The sequence below is a fragment of the Nestor notabilis genome, unplaced genomic scaffold (genome assembly GCF_000696875.1).
Source record: "Nestor notabilis isolate BGI_N333 unplaced genomic scaffold, ASM69687v1 scaffold12158, whole genome shotgun sequence".
Classification (NCBI taxonomy): domain Eukaryota; kingdom Metazoa; phylum Chordata; class Aves; order Psittaciformes; family Psittacidae; genus Nestor; species Nestor notabilis.
This window is the reverse complement of record NW_009938905.1, coordinates 45,364-64,083: the sequence shown is the minus strand read 5'-3', so window position 1 is coordinate 64,083 and position 18,720 is coordinate 45,364. Positions and strand designations below refer to the sequence as shown.

Here is an 18,720-nt window from a genome sequence, read left to right as displayed (position 1 = left end):
GTGACATACTTTTTTGTCATTAACAGAATTGGACCTTCTTTGCCCTATACCTTTATTACAGAAACTTGTCTTGGTTTGTTTTTTTTCCCCTGAGTTAAGCTGCTTTTATCAGTGGATCTGTGATGGAAATAAGCAGCACGTTTCCTTGCGTGACTATATTAATATGAAGTACGTGTGAATCTTGTATCTGTACTCTACAATAGTGGGCTCATCTGCAAATTAAATTATCTCTAAGACTGATATGATGATTTGCAAGCGCTTTCTAGCAAAACTGAAATTTTAAGTTTTGAATGAAATACATTTGTTTCTACAAAAGAGGTAATAAAGGCATGCCACAGGGGAAAAAAAAACCAAACCACAAGCACAGAAATACCAATACAGATAAGGACACAGATATATGAGTGTGATGTCCCAGGTGACTCTGAAATCTAGTATTACTTAAACAAAATGGATGAATGTTTTCTTAGAGAATGTCTTCTCTAAGAAGACACAGTCTCACAGCGTGTCTTCTCAATCCTTTCTAGACAGGTGAATAAAAGCTCTGAATTATCTTTGTTTCCAGGCCTAGATCAGATATGTGTTGTGTATTAGAAATACATGTTTAGCTAGGAGCATAAAAGAAGATTGGGACTGCAAAGCCAAGCATGCTAACATTAGAAGATGTTGAAGTTAATACTGCTTGTGCAAACAGGATCCAGACCACTTCTTTGTATGCTGTAGAGGTGCAATTAATCTCACTTCTGCCACCTGAAAGTTAGGCATTCAATCTAAAATGGTCAGGTAGGCTCCTTAGCTGTATCAATAGGCAGAGGTAAAGCACTTCATAGTGCTTTCATCCAAATGTAAGGCAAGTGTCTAGGAGAAGGGAAGCTTTCCTCCCTCAGAGCATGCTCATGTCTGTACTCTACAGAGAGTACAAGTGATTTGCTTGCAAGGTAGATCCCACCATAGCAAATGGCATGTTGTTTTTGCCGCAGGATTGCTGCCTTACTCAAAGCTTACTAAATCTTACTCTTCAGTATCTTCTCTTTTTATCCTTTCCCTGCAGTGTGCAGGCCTCCACATTATTTTACTGTGTGCTATTGAATACAGCATAGAACACAGAAATATTTGTCTTCAGTGGGACTTTCTAAGGTACTCAGATATAACATTTGTTAGCTCTTTAAAAACACCGAGTAATAGCTTAAAGATGTGTCTCAAAACCAGGCAATATTATTGTGGTTTCTTTTGACAACAAAGGAATAAAAGCAGCGAGACTAGAGCCATTGAAAGCTTTCTTACACTTCGGGTGTGTACAGACTGATTTTTCAGTGCCTGCAGCACTATGCATCATTTTGGAAGTGTGAGACACAGCTTGTTGTGACCTGGGCTGCAGCTGTGAGTTCTCCAAACCATGCGTCCCCAGCCCTGTGTTTGCCATGATGAAAACAAAAAGCTTTTATTCCAGTTAACACTGTTAGTACCAGCTTTATTCTGGGACACATACCACTCTGGAGTGCCTGAAATAATGCCTCTTGAATTTACATGGTTGCCCCACACTCTGTAAGGTGTCTTTCATCCAATTTAACTTTAAAGGACGTTGTTTCTATCACTGCAGACCCATTTTAATCCAGGTTCTGCAATGTTGGTGCTGCATCAAAAGCATCTAAGCCCTAGCAGACAGCAGCCTCCTCCATTACACAGTCATAACAAAGCCCTAGAGCACAGGCAATTCTTTGCCCCATGTAATATTGTGAGTCCTGAGAGGAAACCACAGGAGTTTGTAATCAGGTCATTAAAAGAGCTTATGATAATATTCAAAAGGAGGCTAGAACAAGGTCTCACAAGCAAAAGAAATATACTTTTTCATTCTTGATTTTGCAAATGCAGGTTTCTTCTAACAACTTAAAAATGGTGTCATACAGCAGTCACCAGCTGGGAAAGGAGAGGTGCCTCTGAGTGAAAGGTCTGCCTGGGTCATCAGCAGTGCTAGGTCTTTATTTGGCAGGTCTCCATCAGCTAAGCTTACATTCTAGGTGGTGGCAATATTGTCATCTTCTGAGCACTAGAGGGGGGTGGATGCACACGCTTTGCTGGTGGATTTCACAGCAGGAGAAACAGTGGTTTACATTCCAGAAGCTAAAGTGATGATTCCATAAGTGGTGACAAACCTTTCTTTTTTAATTTTGTTCGTTCGTTTGGTTGGGTTTTGGGTGGGAGGGAGCAAGAGAATTTTGCCTTATCTTCCTCTTGCCTTCTGTTCATCATCTGTCTCTGCCTCTCCGTTCCTATGTGTTATTTCCCTTTACTCCTAAAGGCTGTCTTGTTCTGTACCTCTCCTCCTTCCAGAGAGAGCTCCTGCTTTTGCTTCTAACCTCTGCTCAGGATCCCTCACCTCTCCTGTTCCTGCCTGCCTCTTGTACCTTCACAGCATCCACCTTCATATGCAGCTTAGTTACATTAGATACAGATTCTTACTCTGTCCTCAGCAAAACAATGGTATGTCAGCCCCTTTAAACAGGATATCAAGCAAATTATTGTTAATATTCATGCTTTCTCTGTGATGTCTGTGAGATGGAGAACGTTTGGTTACATAGAGCTTTAGCTCAAGGTTGTTGGTTTTTTAATTGCATAAGTACTAATGAAGATGTGTTTCGTTAAAGACCTGTTGACGGACTGAATTTTGTATTCAGAGCACAGTGAGGTGAGCTCCATGAGTATGAGATCTCGTGGGAGTTCCCTTTGAAGCCTAGTATTTACCTTTGTGGTAGAAGCTAATGCCATCTTGAAAACTCAAGATGCTGACCATGATCTTCACTATGGAGCACTAGGCATTCTTTCCCGACAGCTGGTTACATAGGCACTCATCAGGCTAAATAGAGTAGTCAGCAAATAAAGCGTTGTCTTCCAGGTGAGCCAAGCCATAGGAACTTGTTGGCATTGTGCCTTCCAATTCAAAGTTGAACAGAAGCCATTGTGTATCTTGAAGATAAAGTCAAAGACCTTGAAGCAGATTTCGATAAGAAGTAAAGCTTTGAGCATAGACTGAAGTGCTCTCAGTAGCCTGAAATTCAGGCTACCGAGTTATGAACCTTGTCCTGGGTTCATGTTGTTGGTGAATTACTGAGCAGGCCTTTGGCTTATGAAGGTAAAAGCTGGACACTACACAGAAATTAGTTCTATTAATAAGCTTCTTCTGTCCCCCTCTCCTGCTTTTTTTTGACCTCCCTTTTTGCTTCTGTCTCTAACCACCCATGACGATTTCTCATTTTATATTTTCTGTACTTTTCACCTCTATCCAAAATTCCTCACTGTTCCCACTGTGCTGAGGGTGTTTCATCCCCTCTCTGCTCTTTCCACACCAGCACTGGGAGCACTGAGATCAGAGCAGGGATCTTCCTCCCATTCTTATTGCAGAAGCTGCTGCATGTGCACAGCCAGCTGGGTCCTGCTCCTGCAGCTCTGGCCTGCGATGCACTGTCACTTGCACAAGTAGAGCATTTGTAGTAGCCAGAGTTGGAAGCTGTTGGGACTTGAGCGGTGTTTGAGAGAGAGAAACTCATATGTCTACTACCATATGATATTGTCAATACCAAAATACAGGCTTTGGATGCATACTTCTTGGGTGAATCTTAGAAAGAACAGACAAAATGCCAATCTCTTGAACTAATGTTTCCATTAATTAACACAACTAACCATGAAATACTGTTACGACTCACCACTTGATCTGTGTCAGTACTACTGAACCATTTTAACAAAAACTTACCAAAACTGCTAGCCTGAAGGCTTTCCTTGGAAAACATCAGTCCAAAAAGCTGCATTTCTGAAAGGTTTGGGTAGCTTGTAACACAAGAGGGTGAGTTATGTTTACTGTGGAGGTTGTTACTTCCATGATCAGTGATATTCAGGGGCTCAGTTGTCTTTCTTGTCTTGTTTGGAGTTTGCTTTTTTCCCCTTATTTTTACAATTTATTCCTCAGTTACCAAAAGGAGGTGGGGCGAGAGGGGGAAATGTGTGGTACTTAGTCAAACTGGTAGGTAGTAAACTTTTTGTCTTGTTTAAACTTGTTTTCCTTGGTAGACTTTCTTTTAAAGTCCCTTGAATATCCATCTCTATATGTAAGTATGTGTTGATGTGTGCATGTATGTATATGTGAGTTCTTTTTCTTACGGTTTTCACTTGACTTTCTAAGGAAGCATGGATTATGCTATCATATCCTTTGTCCTCCTTTCTGTCTCTTTGCCAGTCAGTCCCCATTTGGTGAATTTGAGCGCCCTTGGCAAACAAAACTGGAATGGACCCTCTACTGGAAAAAAATCAAAAATTAATTCCTCTGAGTTTCATGGAAACCATTAGGAGAGGCATGGGGCAGAGGACAGATACAAGTAGCTTCCCTTACTGCTGCTAAAGTATAAGGTCAATGATGTTTTTATCCTGATGGATGACCACTCAGCACACACGTAGCTTGGCACCAGCCCCAGCACGTGCTGCCTCTTTTCCAGCCGGACAGATAGGAGACAGTGGGAGGTTGTAGGGCATGCCACAACACACTTGGAGGTGGAGACGTGGAACTCTTGCAGTGAGAGAGGGATGAACAAATTGTACACATCTGTAGGAAGCTATATTTCAGCATTTCTGCTGTCCAAGGAACATCTGACATCTATTTGGAGGGAAATGAGGGTAATTATAGAAGGTTGCAGGGGGAGCTAAAGGGGAAAGGTCTTAAATATGTAGGAAACCGGGCTACATTAGTTGTGCTGTTTATGGCCTTTGTTAATCCCATCCTGGAAACACTCCTGAACAATGGCTTTTGTCTAGTCAGTGAATTTTTTAATCATATTGTTCAGTTTCTTAGTCAGGGAAGGACTTTGTGAATAATGGGAGAGGGGTTTAATGCCCACAGTTTACTGCAAGACTTAGGAAAGGAACCCATAAGAAAGCAATTAGTAAGGGGGTGCTTCATCAAGCAGTTACAGCCAAGGACTAGAGTTCACAGTGGAGCAGAAAAGGGGTTGGGATCAGGGAATAACATCCCAAGAGAAGGAAGGATTTATACTGATCTTACTATTGATCAGTCTTTTACGTATCTATTCATCTTCAGTTGGTGATGCACTGAATAATATTTACCATTGCTCCTTTTCCTGAAAGCTAAAACTTCTGTAAAGCCAAAGCATATAGTATAGTTCTAAACAGCTATGAAGATGCTCACTAGAAATAGTACAAGGCACAACTGGAAAGTATGCTGGTGCCCCTAGACAGTCTTCAAATATGTTATACTAAAGGTTTTTGAAAGCACACAGAATCATAAAAGGCATAGACTTCTCTGCTTTTAATTCTAAAATGTTGCAAAATTACTTCATCATACAAAAAATATATATGGCTTACAAAGATGCATCAGTGATTTGTTTGAAATGTATTTAGCTCATAAAATCTTCTCATCTCTTCAAAAACAGGTATTTGAGAGCACAGTTGTCATCAGTTTTCAAAGCCAATCTGGCTTGGTATATAGGGTTTCTTGAAGTAATACATTTAGGGTGGCCTCTCCTAGGATGGGCCTGAAGAAGAGTTCTTCAATAGCATCTGCATCAATGTCTTGAAGAGAGGTGATTAGCTGAAGAATACAAGCAAACCTGCCTAAGTTTCTGTGGAACACTGTTGAAATAAACTCCATCAAGGCTTGCTGAGCTTCCTGCTGCAGTGTTTGTACGTAAGGGAGATATCTTAGGACATGGCATCCTGTTAAAATGAAAAGTAAAATAATAAATCTTGAGTACACACTTTCTTTCTGTGCCCTTTGTAATGATGCATGTCTGGCTTTCTAGCTTGTAGTACTACGTTCTCAAAAAAAAACTGTAACAACTTTCTAAACACACTTTTTGGTATGCGTAGTTCGGTCATGTGAAGGATGATGGTGCAGCACTGTAAGCACATTGGAATCAAGCCCATTACATTAAATCCAGATTTGAAATGGTAACAGGAGGTAACTTTGGCTCAGTACAAATAGAGAAGAAGCTTTATAGTGTTGTCCACCCACCAGCTGATGCTGAGGCTGTAGCCTGAGTATGTAGAAACCTTCCAGCTCTAATCTAAAATAGGCAGGCAACATCAGGAAGATGGAGGTGGTGGTTTGAAGCAGAGAGCAGGCTGGCAGTCTGAAGATGTAGGTTTGCAGTCTACCCAGCCCTGTCTTCCTATTGTTGCCTCTGCTTGCTAGACTAAGCTGGGCCAGTATGGTTCACCATGCTGTCTGATTATCTTCACTTGCAGTCTAAAAAGAGCATAAAACTTCTCTGTGAGATGTATCATGACCCACATGAGTAGAATGGATAGATAATCGTATTTCCTTTTCTTGTACTCCCTTTCCTCAGCCATTTCTGAAGAGGGAGTGGTCTCTGCCCTATGGACCCATGGCCTTGAGCCTCAATCACTTACCTTCCCTAGCATGTGAACTTCGAACCTTCTGGCTCACTGAGGGTCTTTGTGGGTGCCAGGGGTCAGTTCTAAGGACATCCTGTGTTTATCCTTTGCTTCTGGTGGGATCACCACTGCCTCAAGCTAACACCATCTTTTTTTTCCTAGAATTGCTGTAGCCTGGGCAGGGGTCACATGAATCCCCAAATTTTGAATCTCCAAATCCCGCCTCTCCAACTTCCAATGTCTTACTTTAACCTATCCCTCAGCACACACTCCAGGCCCATTTAGCATCTTTTACAGTGACTGACTCCATACATCCCTGTGATGGAGTCTGAATAGCTTAGATGACAGCATTTCATGCAGGATCATTTGTTTAAGTAAGTGTGGGAGGTTCTACCTTCTTGCCTAGTGCCCTGTACCAGGGCAAAACCAAGCTGGCTGGAGGTTTTTCAGTCTGTGGCTGGCTGCCCTTTGTCAGTGTTCAGTAACTCTTTTCTCTCTAGACATCACTGCCAGAGGAGAAGAACCCTCAGCAATGCCTGCAACCAGGCTAGCCAGAAATAAAGGTTTGAAAAGTCATCTTCTCCTGCATGATTACCAGCAGCTGCAAGCTGTGACAGTGGTTCCAAGTATTAGATTTTCATGGAAAGGAAGTTGTCAGGGTTTGTACATTCAGGATGAAATTGCAATTGCTTATAGCTATTCAAATTTGCTTAATTTCCCCATTTGGTCTTCTTTTTTATCTAATCAATCACTGGTTTTCATTTCAAATAATGAAAAACTTACTGTTCTGAGATCTGTTGTAATAATATTCAGTCAAACACATTTCCAGTTGAACTGTAAACTTAAGAGCATATTTTTTTACAGAAGTTCTGTCACAGCCTTGATGGAGATATATATGTATATATATAATACTCCATAAATATATATACATGGCACTATACAATAATAGCACTGGTTTTAATGATTCCCATCTCTTCACTCTGCAGTTCCCATCGCTTTTCAGACAAGTGTCAAAAGCAGCAATAGCAGTTTCACCTCACTCTGTGCTGTTCATGCCTGGTGGGACTTTCTCCTTCACAGGTTCTTGCTGGCCCAGATATGGCCTATCAGTTGCCCAGACAGAGCCTCCCATGCAGAAGGACTGCACAGACTGTGCTTTAGTGGGGCGATCTACGCTCCATGCTGCCTGCAGCACCCTGCAGCACCCTGCAACCCAAAGGGGTTTTTTATGATAGCAAGCACAATGTCTATATCACAAGAGATCACTTAGGGTACAAGCAAAGCTCTGCTGTACTTGTTCATCATGTTTCTTGCCCAAACACTGGTCTCGCTGTGCTGCTACAGCTGAATTTCTGGGCACCCTGTTGAAATCCAGCTCATAACCGTGCTCTGGACTGCTCTGTGCCTGGTCCTTCCCCTTTGCCTAAGCCAGTTTTCGTGGTCCTAACAGGAATAAAACATTCCAGGTGGAAGCCCACATGAGGTAATCCATGATCCAGGAGAGGGCTTAATGTCACTGTGGTGGCTGCCTGAAATCCTCTTAGAACTGAGGCCTGCAGAATATTAGTATTTGACCAAACATCAAGCTAAATCTAAGCTGAAAATGTGCTACATGTATATAGAAAACATTTTCTGAGTTTGGTGAAAAGTGTTCATAAACTATTAAGAATAGTAATTGTGAAATGACATCTGTACAGACTCGTTTGCAGCAAAACAGGTAGGGGAAGGGTGGTTTGGGCTGTGTGCAAGCCCTGACTACCTGTTTCAGTCCAGAGTTAGATTACAACTCTTCATTTCATCTGCAGGCAATCTAGGCTTAACTGAAGTCCTCCCAGCCTCCTTCTGCAGCCAGAAAATAGGGTCATCCCACCTAAGAACTAGGGAGTCCCCTGAAACTCTGGATGGTGCCTGCAGCATGAAGGGCTGCTGGGCCTCTCATACAGCACCCCAGGGAAGGAGAAGGCATTGGAAGGCACGAATCCAGAGCATTACACTGCTTCTGCTTCTTTAAATGAAAATCATATTTTATCCACAAAGATAATATACTTTTGGTACAATCCCAAGTATAGCACACTGCTGACAGTGCAGCCAACAGCAGTGATTGCAGTGGAAGGAGTTGGGAATGTGAGCCAGAGCAGACTGGAGTCAATAAGTCTTTCCATATACTTTAGTGAACTCAGAGCTCAGCTTTTAATGACTCATGCACTCCATGGTGCTGACCTAGGCAACTTTCCTTCCTAAAGAGGCTGGGCTTGGCACCAGAAGTGAGAAGATGCAATCACTAGTCTGAGTGTGCTCCGTGACTGCTGTCCCAGACCTTAAATGCAGAGATACAAAAGAATAAATAAATAAAAGCTGTGTCACCTCAACGCAGAATCCTTTTGTTTCACTGTTGGAAATCAGATGATGTAGATTATTTTATCTTCACCGGTGTTCTCGTTACAGAGGAAGTCTTTGTTAAACTGTTTCTAATACATCATGTACATGCCCATCTACAATCTCTCCTTTGCTGTACTAAGGGTGATGCTTCTGTATTATGTTGGAACTGGAAATCAGTTTGAAGTGACACAGTTAATTCTTTATGACTCAAAATTTGTCTAATAGAAGCTGTTTTGGCTTACAGTGGGTGGCCAACTGCACACATTCAAGGAACCCGAATAAACTACTTCAGGCAGAAGATCATTCAACTGTGGAATATAGATTTTTTTTAAAGCACATTTTGCTATTTTCATAAAAAAGAATGAAATTAAACATTTGTCTATATGCCAATGAAAATATCCTTCTAGGCACATAATGAGCTGTGTGATTTCCTTGAGGACTTACCAGAATTAAAAAGAATAATTCCTTTAAGATAGGCATATTCTTTTGCACTTATGTCCAGGTCCCAGAATTTCCACAATAAACTCTTTATCTTCTGAACTTCTGTGAAAGATGTTCCTAGTGACGAGCTGTCCAGTTCATTGCTAGCTGTCGAAGACTGATTGAGGAGGATCTTTTTAAGTAAACTAGGGGCTGAAATCTCTCTCAGGTCAAAATCCACTCTTTCTTGTGCCATGCCCAGGACAAAAAGAGGGGCCCAGTTCTGCTGTATGAGGACAAGCTGATCCTCCCAAGGCACATTATAAAAAGAAGGCAAGTTTCTAATGAAAGTTAAAGTCTTCAGGAGCACTTCAGAAGCTCTTCTGCTGGTGGCTTCTGGCGTTTTCAGGACAACTCTTCTGTCTGCACAAGAGCAGCCCGTACATCCTGCGGAGTAGCAGGGACTGCAATATTGCTGGCACTTGGTCTCACTTCCGTGCTCTTTGTTAAGGATCTGGTAGAGGATGCTCTTTGCATGGTGTGTCTCACACTGACATTTCCCACATTTCTCAGGTGGGATCTCAGTAGCCATAGAGTCAGAGTTCCCTGTAGCAGGAAACTGCTTGTGGAGCTGTGCATCAAGAGCAGGGGAGAGGTTTCCTGCCATACAGCAAGCCATTGTGTGCTTTTTATATACACAGGCGGGTGAAAAGTGGAATGACCCTGATCTGTAAAGTTACCTTGAACTTTGTTTGCACCGCACGTGGCGGGGCTGCAGGCTGCTGGTGTCGCATGAGGCTGCGGTAGCGCCGGGGAGTACGGGCCAGCAGCGTGTGCACTGCTCACCACCTGCCCTGGTGCAGGCAGGCTGTGCATGGCCTTCTGCCAGTGGCTCTGTGCTCCTGCCACCACCACTGGCACTTTTACAGCTATATAACACATACAGCCTGCCCCTGAGGGGAAGCCCAGTGAAAACTACAATGCCATAAGAGAAGCAGGAACAAGTTGTCTATATTCTTATTGATCCACCTGCCTTGCCCACTAGCTAATGCTCTGCAATGCACAGAAATATGTTTATGAAAGATGCTGTGGTAGCAGTACCTTGAGTAGACACTTTTATTTCTTGCTGAAAAGAGCCACCTGGAGATGCTGTGGATGTCTACCAGTACTTTTCACAGACCACTTCAGGGTGTTTGCACTTTATATTGTACCTAACAGGATGTGGCTCCTATGTCAAGGAGCTCACAGGTGAAAGTCCCAGGGACAGAAATCCCATGTATAGGAATTACTTAACATTCCTGAGAGATCTGAGAGAAATTTCAGAGAAAGTCAGCTGCTATAGTTCATGACAATGTTATCTCATCTCCTGCATTTCGCATATGATAATTTCAAACACAGAACATATGGAATTCTCCCAGGCTCACTGTGTAATGAAATATTCTTCATACAAGCTGTGGAAATAAAACTAATGAAGAAAGACGGCAAAATGACAATTTGTACTGTTTTATGTAGGAACTTTTGTAGTAGAGCAAGAGCTACATGACTCTTCAGCCAACATCAGGGAACATTAACTAGCAGGAATGAAAGGAAATTGACCTCAATAAGAAGAAATTAATAGTTCAAGTTTTCTGTTATTTCATGCTGTCTTGCTTGCTCTTATATAGGGGAAGAGATACTAAGTTTTTTTCACCAAGCATAATGTTTATGCATTCCTACCATCTGGGCTCTTAGCATGTCTTAACAAAAAATGAACATTAAAAGCAACAGCTCCAAGAGCCACTTCTATTAGCTCTCAGGCCTCAGGTGTGTAAAGGCCATGCCATCAGATGCACAGCCACAAATTTGTCCTTTGCTACAATTGTTTGGATTTTTCCATGCTGGGCCATTAAAAAATTTCCATTTGTTTGACTCTCCGTTATACTTACGTTGCAAAATTTGCCCCTTCTGAAGAGATAAAAAGTGGAGGAAGAGATGACTGCTTCAAAGTTCAGCAATCTAGAACTGTAGCGCTGCTGGGTCAAGGGGTCCCAGAGCACTGAACACCTGATGGGATTTGCTTGTCCACCTCTTCATCCATTCAACTGTTTGTCTGTTGCTGGGGTATCAGAACACTTTTTAGGTTTGCACTGGCACAGCAACAGAGAAGTCCCCAGAAAGTCTCATTCTGCTTATTCTCACTGTAAATTCCAGCTGGGCTGAGGGTCGGTGCAATGAACTCCAGTTGCAGGAGTCTGAGGTTCTGCATGAGTTGCATAGACTGGCTAATGGCTATGTTAGAAAGAGAGACTGAGGTTGCTAAAATCATTCTTACACAGAGATTGCTCATGAAAAGTAGTTCTGTCTCCTAACTGCAGGTGAACCTGGTGCTGTTTCAGTAATCTAGGGAGGAGAGTGAGCTCTGATAAACCTTACTCTTCTACTCCAAGGAAAAAAATCTTTGACTTCAGCTGAAATCAGCACCATTTCACAGTTCACCATCATTTTATCCTCATCGTTCATGTCATCATTTCACAGTTCCTATTAACTGTGTTTATTAAAGCTCTACTCCAGATTAAATTGATTCCTTTCCTATTTTTTTTTCTGATATCTGCATCAATCATATGCAGAGTCCTGATGTCAGTAACAGATGGTATTGGATAACATTTCTATTCGTCATAACTGATTTCCTTTGATTGTCTATAGTTCTAAGAAGGAGAAACAAATGATATTTTTCTAACAGGAATTCCTGGTATATTATCATAGCTTTATGACTGTTTACCAGAAATACAGAGTAAAGGTTACTGCCTCAGTACAATTGCTAAGGATGCATCATCAGCTTTTTCCGGGAGAACGATTGCTTAGAATCATGAGTGAGTGAATATTGAACTGCAGGTGAAGCTAACTCTGGTGGTCCTGATTCAAAACTTTCTGAAATGAGCTCTCTGTGTGACCTGATTTTCTCAAATGTAGATGACAAACAGCTAAGATTTACCTCTGTGCTTATAAATTAGAGCATAGTTATTTTTTCATGCTAAGTCTTACTTACAGAATGATTGCAGACGTGCACTTAGATATCAGGCATCTTCAGTCTCCTTGCTACAGTAGTAATGCTTCTTACTTTCAAATGTTAAGAAAGTATACTGTAGAAATACATGCTGTTTCTAGCATGATGGCTTGAGAACAGCGAGACACAGCCACATTGATGTTATTTTTTCTGCTTTGCATTTATATGCTTTCTCAGTCGGGAAAGCACACGCACCCTCACAAATACCTGCTGCCACCACATGCTCTCTGAAACCATCAGAATTACTCCCTGGGCACAAGTGCCACCATTTGCACAACAAGAAAACATATCCTAAGTCCACACACAGAATTTCTACAGGCAGCTCATGGATATGCACACTATTGCTGGGAGTTGTCCTGCTCTGAGCAAGGCTGCCATCTCCATCTTTTCCTTAAGTAATGTTGTTTTGCACACATGTATGTTACTGTTACAGGTAATATATACAGCTCTTTGCCTTTGCTCTTAAGGAGATTTACCCATGATGCAAACTTTTTCCAAAAATCCCTATATTTCTCAGGTTTGCAAAAACTGCCTGCTAGGAATAGATGGTACCAGGCTTCTACCCTCTCTGACCAGCATACAACAACTGGGTCAGTGTAGTGAAGTCAGCCAGAGCTGAGGGGTATTTGTTACTACTAAAAATCCAGTGACTTATGCGCATTCTTAAATATCCTATTGGGTCCAAAAATATAAGGCCTGTAGTGGTTTTGGCTCTTAGCCCATATCTGCCTAATACATTACTTGGAAGGCTGAAGAGACTTGTCAGATAATACAGAGCTTAAGTGGCCATCTCCTCCTTACCTTGGCAGTAGTCAAATGTGAGTCCTTCAGGAAAAGTGGAACATATATACCACTCTTCTCCTGAGTACTTTTCTTGTCTTCAATCATTTGCAGTTTACATAATTCCTGAACCAGAGTGATTTTCTGCATTTACTAACTCTCAATTAATTTCTACCCAATAATCACAGGCAGTCTGCTCCTAAAGCCACATGAACATCCACAGCAGCCTATGCCAAGGAGCTCTGTGTGAGACAAAACTGGATCAAACATGACATTTGCTGGATTTGATGCCTTCTTGCTCTGGGACTGGGGAAAAAAAAGGAATCAGTCAACCCCTCTTCACCCTCTCTCTTATAGCTTGCATCATTTTATAAATCTTGGTAAAGGTCTCACAGTCATTCTTTGTCCAAACTAAAGAGATGTAGCTTCCAAAATTGGGGTTTTTTTAGAGTGGCACCATGCCTTTGATCATCTTGTTACCCTTCTTTGAACATTTCTTAGCCCTGTATCTTTTCTAAAATATTCTTTCAGGCGAAGTGTGAAAAGTATCAGAAGAAGACATGGTATCTAGGACTTAGGAGAGCAGTTCAGAGTCTCTCATCTTAGTCAGGAGTGTAGTCAGGAGCATTTTATCTTATGTGCCTCTTTTGCCATAGGCACATTATCGTTTGACACCTAGAAGGGTTCCATCTCCTCCTTGTCCCGTGCTGCATACCCTCTTTCTTGAGCAATAAAGGTATTTGTTTCTCAACTAGAGGAACCAAGCGCTGCTGTTCAGGCTTCCTACTTTCGCTAGGCAGATAGTGGAAAGTATCATCCCACAGTTAAAGCCTGCTCAGCTTTGAAACAAGCTGTGAAACAGCATCTTGAGCTTATGATCCAACAGGTAATGCCATGGCAAACTACAGTTTGGCCTTATATCTGAAGCAAGGGTATGTAAATTCTTTATACAGTTAATTTAAACATGTTTAGCTTATCTTGAAGGCCAGTGGCAGAACTTCTCCAGTGACTGACGTTGAGCATGTGCTTGAAACACTTTACTTGATAAGGTCTGGTAAAATCAACTTCTTTTTGATGATAGTCATTTGAATAGAAGTAGCAAATTAATAGAGAGGCAGCTGCCCCAGGAGGCCCTGCAGTGAAATGTTGTCTGTCACTGAAACTAGGCCTGTTTTAAACTTGCCTCTGGTGACCAAGTTAGAGAAAAGACAAATGCCTCTGGACATCTGCTTCTAAAGCAGAATGGATTCCATATATGCAAATGCATAAAAAACGTGGCTACTGAGCCATTTATCCCTTGGTTAAAGGTTAGGCTTTGTTTTAAGCAGTGCTTGGAAAGGAATTTGGAGACATGAGTAAGTTTTAATCTGCCCAACATCAGTCTTTTGCTTTTTTCATGTTAGAAAAATCGTTGCATTTTTATAAGGGTAGATTGGCAAATTTCTGTAAGGGCACACCTTGGGGGCTGGGATGTAGAGATTATAAAATAAACCAGAAATGACCTTGTACCAGATTGTGCCATTTTTCTACAGCTCCCCCACCAAGGAGACAGTGTTTGTACAATCACCCTTATCAGCACTGGGACAGGCACCATCTGTCATTTTAAATGTAGATAGGTACACCACTTATTACTGCTCAGCAAGTGGAAAATACTGGAAAGCAAGCTAGAGAATGGGTACAGTCTTGAAAAAGCAGAGTTGGGAAATGCTCTTGGTTAGCAATTTCACCTCCAGAGTGGCACTGAAAAGAGGATGCTTTCCTTCGGCCCCCTTCCCTCCTGAGAGAAGTGGTTGAGATGTTAAATAGTTCAATGTAGTATCGAGCCCACTGTCATATTAAACTTAAGGCTGTCTTATATCATTGAAGATAAATGCCTAATCTAGTGATTAGTGCTCTATAAATATCACAGATTAGTGAGTGAAGGTTAGATGGCAGATTTGATATGCAATGTATATCTTCAGTCTTGTCTTTTCACATTTTATTTATGATTAAATGAGCAAGGGCTTAACAAGTAACCTGTGGTCCAAAAATCTCAAACACTTGCACTTTACTTTGAAATATACGAGGGGTGACTAACTTCCACCAGAGGTATAGGACTAATATACATGGAATTTTCCCTGTGACAAAAGTTAACATGCCCAAACTTCCCTTACTGTTTGCCACAGAATAACTTCCCTAAAAGTAACTCTTAACTTAAATATCTATGTATTCAGACTGGGGATGGGGGAAGGAAGAAAGCAGTTCTATCTCAAAATTTTGATTTTCTTAGATCGTCGACTACTTAAAAACTGATAGAAAATTCTACATAATTTGGGTTTAATTCTTCATAAACAGTTGATTATAAGTCCTGGAGCCTGTATGTGCAAATCTGCAAGTGTTCACCCAACCCCAAAGAGATTTCCTCACCACACCTTTCCCAGAAGAGCCTCCTTTCTTCTATCTGTCTTTGACCATCTCCCCACCTTGATTGCTGTGACTTTCTTTTACCACACCAAGTATGCAGGTGTCATACTTGCAGCAGGTTTCCCATCTGATTTGAGGTAAGGCTGGGGAGAGTTCAGACTCAGCTGTGGTAGGATTTTATTGCAGATCTATTTTCTTACTAGTTTCCTACTAGTTTCCAAAGGGGCAGAGACAGAGCAGGTCACAATACCACATCTGGAGACTAGGACATCAGGGGATCCCCGGAACTGAGAGGAGTAACAAAACCCAGTCCACTTTTGGAGCTTAAATATCTCTGCTGCACATCCAAGTCTAAGCACATCTTTGACTGTATGAGCTCAAATTACTTCAGATTTTAGAGACTCTCTAGAATTACATACAACTGATACTCAATCTGTTGAACATTTACTTAAAAGGTATCACTGAAGACCAGTCTGCCAACCTTTAGGCAATCACTCCTTTAGGAATAGGTTGGTCTGACAAAACTGGGGAGGAGGAAAAGATGTTGGGTCATGTACATGTTAGAAATTGTAAAGGAAATACATCCATTTTTATGTGCGTGTGTGAGGTTGTATTGTGAAGATATTTTGGGGAATGAGCCAGCTTTCTGATAACCAGCAGGAGTGAAAAAGAAAGGTTGTCAAAACCTTGCTAAAGAGCCATATGGTTTTGAGCAAACAGGATCAGGAAACTAAGGCTAAGAAAAATAATTTTGAATGCTCAAACCCAGAGCAAGATATTCACAATGTCTCTGTACAGAAAGAAGCAGAATGCTGAGAGAGCAGATGATCCTGAAACTCTTAAATAGTACAGGTTAAAAACTGAAGGGAGGGAAAGGATGAAAAGATAAATGTCAGCACACGTAATAACAGCAGATTTTTACGGGGTGAATGTTACTTTCAAATATTCATATGAAGATATGAGTTGCCCATGGAGGAAAAAGTGGCCACAAAACACAAGCACTTCCACACCATTCACTGGCAGTTTGAAAGACATGCCAACCTTCTTCTAGACCTACTTCTGTGTGTAGTAAATGAGTGCATTGCTCATTCAGTATTGAGATTTCAGCATTTGTGAGATCAAATGCTGCTCACTGGCATTTATGCTATTCTCACTGTGAAAAACAGCTCTGAGGTTTTTAGAAGCAAGCATATTTGCAAAAACCTTATTTTTGAAAGAGAATTCTGGCTCCATTTGTCTCATGGAAGTCTGCGCTTAACCACTTTTAAAAACTACTATTTTAAGGTCAGTGGAAACTCCATTAAAGTATTTCAGAGAATCGTCAGATCATTAGAGGAATGGAAATTGAAATGTATGCAATGTACTAATTTCAAACACATTATAAAACAGTGGGAAAGAAATCAAGTGTGTTCTTTTGTCTTAGTGTACCATTCCCCTTCGGGGGACATACAGTCCAGGAATGATCCTATCATGCAATATGCCAGTGACTGCTCCTAGCTTGCAGTGGCTACCAAAAAGTATTTTTCCTTAAGAGGAAAATCGTCCTCTCTCAAACTGGCCTTTGAAATGGAGATATGCCTTTTTCTCCTCTAGTTACACTTTGTAACACATATATGAGGAGCATTGTCCTTGAGAGAGTGTCTGGTGCCTAGAACTGGGTATCAGACCTATATATCCCTTCACCCTAAAGGGAACAGACAGCTTAGAATCCAGCCACGTATTTGAAATCATCTTTAGAAAGGCAAGATTCATCTGAAAGTAACTGAGAGTGTTGGAAAATCCAGATCACTCAGTAGAGCTGCAGGGTTTGTGAGAACATGTAAGAAGAAGCAAAAGACCAAGAGGAGCATGCGTCTGCGGAGTGTTTCGGTGAGTGCTCAACAACCCTTTCATGCTCCCTGATTCCTGCAACAAGATCATAAAAGCTTCACACTTGGATGAACTGAAGCATTTCTGCCTTCAGGACCTGCTTCCCTTTATAGCTCAAATCCAACAGTGGGGATCATGCTGGTCCAAGCTTCCTCCCTTTTCCTCCCTCCTCCTGACCCATATACTTCTTGTTCATTATGTCAAGCAGGAAAGCCTCTAGCACTTCATTCCATCAAGCCAGAACTTGATACCATCTGTTGTGGAGATGTGAATCTCCTTTGGATAGGGCTGGAGGGTTCGTCCTTGCTTGGACAGGTCCCAGCTGTTCCCTTAACTGGGCAAGACCCCTAACAAGCTCTCAGATTATTGTAAAGTAGAGCTGAGCTGGGAAATGCCCAGATCCCAGGATATTAAAGTTTCACATGAAACCTTCTATTCCGTACCCACCGCATACCATGCTAATCATGTTTTATGCAATCTTATGAGTGTGAACAAGTAACACAGCTCATTACTTGATCTTATTTGAGACTAGAGTTGGTGGCAACCACATACATGGAGGTGACAGTATTTTGGAGGGTATCTCAGCCCAGTTGCCAGCTCAGTGTTTGGAGAGGCTTCTGGAACAAAAGGTACTAAGCTGACCCAACAGGTCCCATCCTGTGGTAGGAGGCCACCCCCCAGAGCTTTGTGCTCCTGCTTGGTCCCTGTCATGGTTCAAGCCCAGCCGGCAACTTGCAACCACACAGCCACTCGCTCACTCCCCTCATCTTCCTTCCGCCCCCCGCTCCCGGAGGGATGGGGAGGAGAATCGGAGGAATGTAACTCCCACGGGTTGAGATAACAGCACTCCAGTAACTAAGGTATAATACAAACCACTACTGCTACCAATAATAATGATAAGAGGAATAACAAGGGAAAAGGACACAACCGCTCACCACCCGCCGACCGATACCCAGCCCGACCCGAGCAGCGATCTGGGCCTTCCGGGTAACTCCCCCCAGTTTATATACTGGGCATGACGTGCTGTGGTATGGAATACCCCTTTGGCCAGTTTGAGTCAGGTGTCCTGTCTCTGCTTCCTCCTGGCTTCCCCTCCTCTCTGGCAAAGCATGAGACTGAGAAAGTCCTTGGTCAGAGTCAACATTACTGAGCAACAACTAAAAACATTGGTGTTATCAGCGTTGTTCCCAGGCTGAAAGTCAAAAACACAGCACTGCACCAGCTACTAAGAAGGAGAAAAAATGACTGCTGTAGCTGAACCCAGGACAGTCCCACACACTTGTGCACCCACCAGATTCCTTGGCGTGTCTTACCTGCTTTGGAAAGCAGGAGAAAAGTCATTTGCAGAGAGAAGAAAATTACCTTGAACTTGTTCATCAGTGGAAAAGAGCAGCAGAGTTGGTCTTAGGGATGCACAAAAACCTTGTCTC

The 18,720-nt window shown here is 42.0% G+C and overlaps 1 protein-coding gene across 1 annotated transcript; it reads right to left on the bottom strand.

The window, feature by feature from the left end:
• Positions 1-5,461: 5,461 nt before the first annotated feature.
• On the bottom strand, positions 5,462-9,874 carry LOC104409661 (nuclear receptor subfamily 0 group B member 2-like). Its single transcript, XM_010019592.1, has 2 exons — positions 9,220-9,874; positions 5,462-5,715 (listed from the first exon to the last, which is right to left on the bottom strand). Exons 1-2 carry the CDS (start codon positions 9,872-9,874, stop codon positions 5,462-5,464), a joined length of 909 nt encoding a protein of 302 aa, XP_010017894.1.
• Positions 9,875-18,720: the final 8,846 nt, after the last annotated feature.

What these genes read in the sequence shown, in the direction of transcription:
- LOC104409661 (XM_010019592.1), bottom strand. Translation starts at nt 9,874, where the DNA reads ATGGCTTGCTGTATGGCAGGAAACCTCTCCCCTGCTCTTGATGCACAG. An exon ending in AATTATTCTTTTTAATTCTG is followed by an intron (nt 5,716 to 9,219) that starts GTAAGTCCTCAA and finishes TCATTTTAACAG; the next exon opens with GATGCCATGTCCTAAGATAT.